The sequence below is a fragment of the Microtus oregoni genome, unplaced genomic scaffold, assembly GCF_018167655.1.
Source record: "Microtus oregoni isolate MIOR12 unplaced genomic scaffold, Mior012 000069F_ref0000032, whole genome shotgun sequence".
Classification (NCBI taxonomy): Eukaryota; Metazoa; Chordata; class Mammalia; order Rodentia; family Cricetidae; genus Microtus; species Microtus oregoni.
In genome coordinates this window covers 2,227,543-2,236,362 of record NW_024543976.1, presented here as the reverse complement: position 1 = coordinate 2,236,362, position 8,820 = coordinate 2,227,543, and the positions used below count along the sequence as shown (strand labels likewise).

General features: G+C 45.0%; 1 protein-coding gene across 3 annotated transcripts in view; it reads right to left on the bottom strand.

Annotated features, from left to right (window-relative positions):
* Positions 1–4,535: 4,535 nt before the first annotated feature.
* Positions 4,536–8,820, bottom strand: part of LOC121440635 (piezo-type mechanosensitive ion channel component 2-like) — a 346,630-nt gene continuing 342,345 nt past the window's right edge. For all 3 annotated transcript variants that reach the window (XM_041641417.1, XM_041641418.1, XM_041641419.1), the window contains 3 exons: positions 7,854–7,933; positions 5,524–5,707; positions 4,536–4,880 (listed from right to left, as the gene is read on the bottom strand). In XM_041641417.1, coding sequence (XP_041497351.1) covers positions 4,628–4,880; positions 5,524–5,707; positions 7,854–7,933 — 517 coding nt within the window. In that variant the 3' untranslated portion in view covers positions 4,536–4,627. The remainder of the gene's footprint in view (positions 4,881–5,523; positions 5,708–7,853; positions 7,934–8,820) is intronic.

The window sequence follows — 8,820 nt, the reverse complement described above, 5'->3', positions numbered from 1 at the left end:
TCTGATGGTGATTTTTTTTTTAATGAAGCCCACCTTTATAAATGTGACTATCACATTGTGGGGGCAGCTGTTCTATTACATAGATCAACATCCTGCCTACTGGATTGAGTTTACCAAAGACTACTAAATTATGTACTAAAATCCGTGAAGTCTGAAAAGGTGCAGAAACCAACTGAGCAATAAAGCTATTTCAAACTGCATTGAGAGATATCCTTCTGTTCTTCACGGAACCACCTTCTTCCAAATTTAACTACAAAGCATTGATTATAGAAAATGCAAAAAAAAACCTAAGAAAATAGATATTAATATACTATGGCCCAATGCACTGGGAAACTGAAGTCTGTTAGAACTGGAATCTGACTCGGAAAGACTTCACTTTAAAAGGCTGAATCCCACAGCCGGGATCAAGCCGTCTCTTCCACACAGCTCTCTTTGGGGCAGAATTAGGCAGCTTGTCTATGCTGTGGCCTAAGAGCAGCCCCTAAACAGCACATGTTATGTATGCTAGGTAGAACTAAATCACGTATATGACATGAGACTGAAAGGTTTTATGAAAGTCCAGTCTTCCCTGTGTTGGGATGGATCCAGAGGATCCTCAGAGGGATCTGTTTGGGGGAGGCTCTCAGGGCTGCTATCTGAAGAGGCTCCTCTGGCTTTCCCACCCCTCCCTTTGCCATCCCTCCCAAGTGATTCTCTTTCCCTGTCTTCTTCATTTTCTCTTAGTGAAGCTCTCCTCCAGGTTTTAATTTTTTTTTTTTTTTTTTGGATTTTTCGAGACAGGGTTTCTCCGTAGCTTTTTTTGGTTCCTGTCCTGGAACTAGCTCTTGTAGACCAGGCTGGCCTCGAACTCACAGAGATCCGCCTGCCTCCGCCTCCCGAGTGCTGGGATTAAAGGCGTGCGCCACCACCGCCCGGCTCTCCTCCAGGTTTTAATTGGAAGCTTCCCCTTCCATTTAAGGCCCCATCGTGCTTGGCTTACCATTTCTTGTGGGTATTTCTGTCTCTTGTCCTCTTTCCCACTTCAAGGCCTGACCATGGCCTTGAGGTCTCTTCATTCTGAACCTCATTTCTGGAGGGGTTCCTTTCTGGACCCACTGTTGTTGACTTGTTCTATATTTGACAGAGTTCAACCCCAAAGGTAGGTTCAAGAGTACAAGCCACCAAAGGTCATGTATTCCCCTGAGCACGTGCAGTCAGCCTGCAGCAGACCTCACGGGGCGCACCCCCTCGCCTCCCACTCTGCTGTATTCCAGCTCCCAAGACTGTGTGCTTATTCTCCACATTTGCTTAAATTTAATGACTTAACCTAAATAGGTACAAAACTACTCATTTCATGTTGACAGAGCAAGTCAGGTTCAGTGCTAATACTGCTTTCTAGTTTCAGGAATGGACCTGTGATAAACTTCAATGATCAGGTTATTTGAAGTGGGATGTGGGTGGCATCTTCCTGTGCCACCCCAGATAAAAGGAGGTCCGAGGAAAAAGCTTCACTTTAACCTGTTGCTTTCATGTCTTGCTGGTGAGTTCATCTGCTGTAGTGCTGCCACTGCTGCTAAATGCCCTTGCTGATATCAGAGCCTGTCGTCTTTAGGCTTCAGTGTGACTTAAGGGAAGTACCGCTCCAAAGACCATCCAGGCCTTCAGCCCCAGGGTGGGCCTGCTAGGGTATCTATGCTTATAGACTGAGATTAAGTTCTCTGCCTGTCTAGTTTGAAGACAGCCACTGATGGTGTCTCCTGACAATACTGTGCAAGCCAATCTAATAAATCCCCTTTAATAAATATTCATTCTTTTGGTCTGTTTCTCTATGGGACCCTAGTTAATCTGTGAGCCTGGAGAATAAAACCGTTTTTGCCTTTGGTTTGTACATACCTTTATCAAAACAAAACAATACATTATCTCCAGTGTGAATACTGGCATGCCATTTTATTCAAGGAAGACCTGTTATAATGATGAAGGGATTAGAGAACAATTTTAACCCTCATCAACACCCAGGCAAGTGTAATGCATCCATCTCTTGTGGAGTTTGTAATACAAGAATCCCCAGGAGAGGTTTTGGCAGATGTGGATACTTAGGCAGATGTGGCAAGGTGTTTTGATCAAGTACTACCACGCTGTAGCACATCTCTGTATCTATTTGGCTGACTGTAATTTTATCAGTTTATCCTACACAAAAGTAATAGTATTTGGGAACAGCTTGCCAGGATATGCCCATTGCTGCTACAGTGTCATGAATCTTACGGGAGTCACCAACCACTTCTTTTCTGATTGGATTTAAGGGCTGCTTAACAAGATGGAGCTTTGGTATTATTTGTAAACTAACGCAAAAAAAACCCTAAAATTAATGAGGTCACAGGCCCTAGAGAAACAACTCAAAACTATTACTCAGATAAATGTGTGGTTATTAAACTGCCCCCCTAAGTTATTTTATACCCCCAAATTAGTGCATCTCTCTACCTTCATCAAAGAGGCTTCTCTGAGCATAGATGAAGATGAATATGGATATCTAAAGCTGGAACAGGGTCTCACATTCTATCACTGAGCCATACTTAAAAGCTCCTTTTTGATTTCTAGTTTTAGACAGTATCACTGTGTTGCCCAGGATAGCGCTGAAATCACGCTAAACTGGAATATAGTCTTCTGTTGAATACCGTGGTTAAAGACAGTGCAGAGGACTTTTGGACAGGTCAAGGACACACAGCCCGGCACCCAAGGTGTCATCATTCCCTATGCAGCATTTTCCCCTCCAAAACCTATATCCCAAACCATGCCAATACTACCCCTGGGCAGAGGGGAATAGAGATGCCGCAGACTGTTAGCAAATGCCAGGCTGGGCCACACAGGCGGCAGCCCTTAAGGGCGAGCAGGGTTATATGCATTCTCATCAGTGGATGAAGGTAGGAACTACGCATGTCTGAAGGGGCTGCTGGGTTTGTGAACTCCCGTAGGTGACCCACTTGGCTAACTGCTAATTCTAGCTGCCTGGTGTCATCAGAGAGTTCTGCAGCTAAGTGACTTGATTTTATGGCTGCAGTGATTGATTGTAACAGTGTATATTGTCAAACTGAGGCACAGTGTACTTCTCCAGAAAATACTAGAAATGATTTGGGCTCTGCTATTTAAGAAGTTCTATATCATCTATAGTTTCCCCTTTGTGAATTACTTTGTTCCCTGCTGATATCGTCCATGTAGAGCACCTGTGTGGCAAAGGAAAATTAACAGATGCGACTTCTTACCTTATTTTAACTCTTGGTATGCTATCTGGAAAAGAAGCACTTTTCCTATGCCACGCAAAGGGCAAGCAGATAAATAATGAATCCGTAAACACAGTACTCTTCAGGTCTTGACTTTGCAAGGTGTGCTTTATTTAAGTCAGTCCTGAACCCCAAGTACACAGGAGTGGGTTGTTGACAGATTCTAGCCCATTCAATGAATCTTCTCAGAAACTTGATTTTTAATATTGAATGAAAACTATATTTCACTCATAAATTTTCATGCTACATTGCTAATTCATGAAGAGGTTGTGTTTCCAATGATAATAATTTAAGAAAAGGCCATTTTTTTATTCCCCCAAGCTCAATATACATATTTCTTTCATAATTATGAACTTAAAAAACCCGTCTTAGATGTAAAAATGTGAACTGGAATATGTAAACTCTTTGATATGCCTGAAAAACAGCAAGGAAAATGTCATACTGGAAAAACCACTGCCTTAAATCACGGAGTTGGGAGAAAGCCTACGAGAGGGGGCGGGGAGAGGCAGAAGGGGCGGGGAGAGGCAGAAGGGGCGGGGAAAGGCAGAAGAGCCCTGTGGCCTCAGTCACTGGAGTTACTGAGGTGTTCCCATCAGGCTGGACTGACCGCTGCTGTCCTTCTGTTTCTGGGGCAATAGGAGCCATCCGAAGCAGAATGGTCACCGCTCCCTGGGGGTGGCAACCACCCGACCTCAAAGCAGGAGTCCACGGAGTTGCTTTGCTGAGTGTTTTTTCCTGAGAAGTCACTGGTGTTTCATAGAAAGATTCTTACTAGTCTTCAGTTGAGATAAGGCAGTGGGAGTGTCACTAATGTTATCTTTTTGCTTAGGCTGAGGCTTGTCCTTCCACCAACATCGCCTGGGTCACGGGTCCCGGGTCCCGCCTGTCCTCTGGAACGTTGGGCAGTGCTGCTGCCTCCTATTGCTGCTGCACTTCCGGAGTGTGCTGAGGGCTCCGGGGCTCCCTGCTCAGCCGTTTCCCCACTGTGGGAAGAGCTGTGTGTTGCGCTCTGACCACGACATCGGGAAAGGTGAGGTCCCCAGAGAGTAAGACACAGGTGCCTTTCCCTCTTCTCTAAGGGAGGGGACCCTCCATGAACCTGTCACATAATCAGTAAGAATGCAAGACACTGTCGACTGAGAAAACTCTAAAGCAAAGAGCCCCGATTTCAGAGAAACGAGAGCACAGAGAACTTCAACAGCGCCTTCATGCGCAAGGTGGCTTTGGTGACAAAATCAGCTTCTTTCGGCCACCTGCTAGAGAGAAACCGTTGCTGCCAGACTGGAAATGCTTAGCTCTTCTGAGAGTGTTGTGCTTATTCTTAATTAAAAAAACAAAATGTTAGCTCTCTTCGCAGTCTGGGTCTTAAGGTATCAATTTGTTTTTTCCCTAGTCCACTTGATCATCGTTTCTGGCGATCGGTACAGGAATATCAGTTTGGCATAGAGGTCTTCTTCCAGCTCCAGCTCCCCCGTCTCCCGGACTAAAAATATATCTGTGCACAACTTCAAAATTCGGTCCACATTTGGAAGCTCCTCAAACATGATGGAGTGAGAGATGCCACTGAAGAACTCACGGACAAATTTCCCAATTACAAGGACAACTGATGCGTATAATCCCATGATACTGAAAGAGAGCGAGGAGAAATATTCCCCCAACAATTACTATGGTTAGAAACACATTTGGGCAATACTGTGATAAAATGCAACATACTGGATGGAAACACAATTGCATTGCACAGGCTCTTTTGAAAGTAGCTCTTTTCCCTTTAACAATCTTGTCTGGAGGTCTATTTTAAATAATACAATGCTGATGGGAAGGCTTTTTTTAATGGTTTTTTTTTTTAAAAATGTAACATGCTGTACTTATATCTTAAGGGGGATAATGTATTGTACTGTATTGTATTGTAATGTTTAAGCACTAGAAGGCGAGGAAGTGGTCTGGATCTGCTCAGAATTGTGGTGTCTGTGTGATCCATTTGCTCAGGGTCAGAAACAAGCTAAGACAAACAGTGGTAACACCATACCACCTTGCATGAAACCATGCCATAACAAGAAGGCACAAAACAAAGGGGTCTCCCAGGGCTGTGTGAGTCACACAGGACATTCTGATGCCTTTGGGTCTCTTCTGTGTTTTGCAATGGAAGGGCATGGCTTTGCGACTTTCAATACTGTAGAGACACAACTCAACTCCTAGGAGGCGAAAAGCTGCCATCCCAACTTCACAGCGTTCAGACACTCTAACTACTGATCGTTACATGTTTCCTTACCCATAGCCAGCCAAGAAGCCCAGACTCGGGGGGCTGACTTTGTCATTGAAGACCACCAGCTCCAACGCTTGGGACCCCTGATTGTATATCCTATTTCCAGTCAGGTTGAGAACCCACCACTCACTGTTGGATTTGGTGACATTGTCTCTGAACAAAATGATGGTGATGTTCATGAAGTTATTTTCTGGAAGAGGAGAAAAACAAAATAAAGGCAGCATGAGAGTCTCAGGATTTGATGCAAATTAGAAGTTCCCAGTGGCAAGACCCATCAACGTATGTAGTACACAATTCCAGAAGGTGAAAGGCACAGGGATAGACGCGACAGGCAGGTGGAGAGGAAGGGAACCCTGGGCATCGCTCAGATGAGAGTTTTGTCACTGCTGCCTCCTTGTAAAACAGCCAAACCACAGGGAGTAATGGAGGGCCCACCCCCCAAGTGGCTGTGCTGAGCATCCAGAGAGCCGGGTGCATACAAAGCCCTCACCATCAACCTTGGATGCAACTGATCAGTTCGTTTATATTGCCAGCACTTGGCACGTATCTCGTCAGGAGGAAGGCACTCTACCAGCTGTTGAGGGTTTATAGAATGACGTGTAATAATGGTGTTCCTTATTTTAGTGGGAAGAGACTGTGTTCACAATTGTGGTCATGTGGCAACTAGCCTAAGGCCAGCATTGTCAAGGTCCCTCCCTTGAGAAAGCCACTTCTTCTGATTGATGGAATCTATGACAGCTTAGAAGAGAAATAGCATGAGTGCTAAGCTTTGCTGGCTCCAGGATGTGGAGGGGGAGAACAGAGATATTCATCTCAGGAAGGACTGAGATCAAGAAGTTCTTCAAAACTAGACCACCTATTATTATTAACTTAGGACTTTGGGGTATAGTAATAACTGGGGTTCTCAAGCTCAGAGGCAGTCACAAGAGGACCGTTTGGCCCTGGGTTCAGAGAGCTCTAGGTTTGAATCTGTTGCTCAGGTGTGTCCTCCACGCCTCAAGCTCTTTGCGTGTAAACCGGAGATAACCATCAGCTTATGCTACACATGTCTGGGGTGACATCATTGGATGTAAGGGTTGGCAGGAGCTGTAAGGGAGGAGGGAATTCCATGACACTGCAGGATGGAAGACAAAGAGGGCTGGGAGTGGGGCACGGGGACAGGCTGGCCTTGAAAACAGTGAGGGCACAGCTTTCGTTGAACCTCCAGGGAAGGAAGTAGGGCCCTGTGAATAAGATGCTTTACAAGGAGGAGAGAGGTGGGTCAGGAACAGCCACTGGGCTGAATTGAATCTGCCCTGGCAGCCGGTGGGGAGGCCATCTGCCGAAACAGTGGCTGGGAAGAGCTTGAAAACTCACACCATGTTTTCAGGAGAATCTATCCTTCTTGGGCTAAACAGTTCTACGGCTATTTCTCTTTTAAAAGGAAATAAGAAAACTTCCCCATGAGTGTCGAAGCTGCTCATAAAAGCATGCCCATTTATAGTTAATGAAGAACAGCATGTGGACATGGACGTGGCCTTGCATTTGTCCTCATGCCTCACTAGGGTCATCTCCATGGGAGGCTGTAACTGCTCACTAGCTCAAAGTGAGCATCCTGGAGCCAGGTCGCCAGTACCCATGGTGCCTGGCACAAAATGCTTCACCCAGGATGGCGAAAGGACCCACGCTTGACACCTGCATTACACTTCACCATGATCAAAGAGATCAGCGACTTTCAGGAAATGAAGTCAAACAATTCTCTATAACGAAAACACCGTTCTTCAGTGACAGGAGATAGCCGTATACAAAGTTGCCACAGGGCCGGCATAATAAACCCATACCTGACTTGTTTGCTGGTAACCAAAACTGTTATAGAGGCATGTGGTTGACAGAAGTATCACGGGGCACATAGCTATCCCCCAAAACAACAGCCTTCCTTCCATCACACCCGTGCTGGAGAAATCCAATAACTGAGACACGCTATTGGTGTGTATCGACCCTGGGGCTCAATCAAACATATGTCATGTTGTTTTTTATTGTTTTTTGTTTTTAGTGGGAGAAACCACCATGTTTACCAACGCGTGAGGCAATCCTCTGTAAGCAATCTGGTTGCTCAGAGAATCAATTAAGCTAAGTCATAAAACATGGGTATGGCTCAGTCAGGGAGAAGCAAGGGAAGAACATGGCTTGCAGGTGTGTCAATGGTTCCCCTCGGCAAGAGAAGGCAGAGGCTTTATGGCTCTGGTAATACAGGGTAAGAGAACTAGAAGGCAGATTGCTAAATGTTCAGAAGGCAGACTTCTAAAACTGAAGACAGGCAAGATTTTCACAGTTCTGGAATGGCTTCTCATTCTTACCAGAGAGAAGTTGCTTTATAGGCTTTGAGTTTGAATCACTGGGCGCCTTCACGTAGTATGGGTAGATCCTTTCTATTGTCCTGCACATTAAGAAAATAGAGAGACGAACTTTAGCTGTTTCCACACCTAAGACTGATGTCTTTGCTGCCATTTTGACCTTTTAGAAAACAATGATAAAAGTCATACAACAATATAACATAAAGATATCTTAATTTAGGGGATCTTATAGCCACAGCTCCCCAAAGCTGAGAGTCAATCAATTCTACCCAGAAATACATGTAACTCATGGTACATATAGTTTGAAAATAGCTGCTAGCCTTTCTTACATTTGGACTGAAAAAAAAAAGACATTTTTCCTGGCTAGGTTATTTTAACAGTTTTCTTTAGTAGTGAGCTCTTTACTGACTTTATTTATTCATTGGTATTTTTTTTTAAAAAAAAATACCTACAGTACACAGGAGTACCTGGTGAAGGGTGAGCTTGAGGACAGAGCACGGGACCTGGACCCTAAGCTTTGTTTGTCTTAGAGGAGCTGCCTGACTCGTGTTCTCTCCTCTGGAAATGATGGACAGTGAGGCGCTGACGATCTAGAGCCCCGGAACATCAGGGATTCGTGAAGTCAAGGAGGAGCTTAGTATTCAAATGACTGGGTCCTAGTAATCTTCCCATCCAGTGCATCAACATGAGGCCATGGCAGCCTGGAGTAAGACGCTGGGAAAACTGCCAGTGGGCATGTGGACTATTCTGTCGGTTTTGAATATAGGTCCTCTTCCCTCTGTGAGTTCCTAGTTACCTAATGTAAGTTTGAAACAGAGCACATACGGGGAGTGTTTTTCCCTCCCCCAATTTTCTGTTGCCTCCTGTCTTTTTATCTTCCCACCCATTCCGCCAGTTCGATATTCAGCTGCCCTGGGACAAGAAAGGAGTCTGTCCTTGGCTTTTGATGATTTGTGGCAGTAGGAGCAAG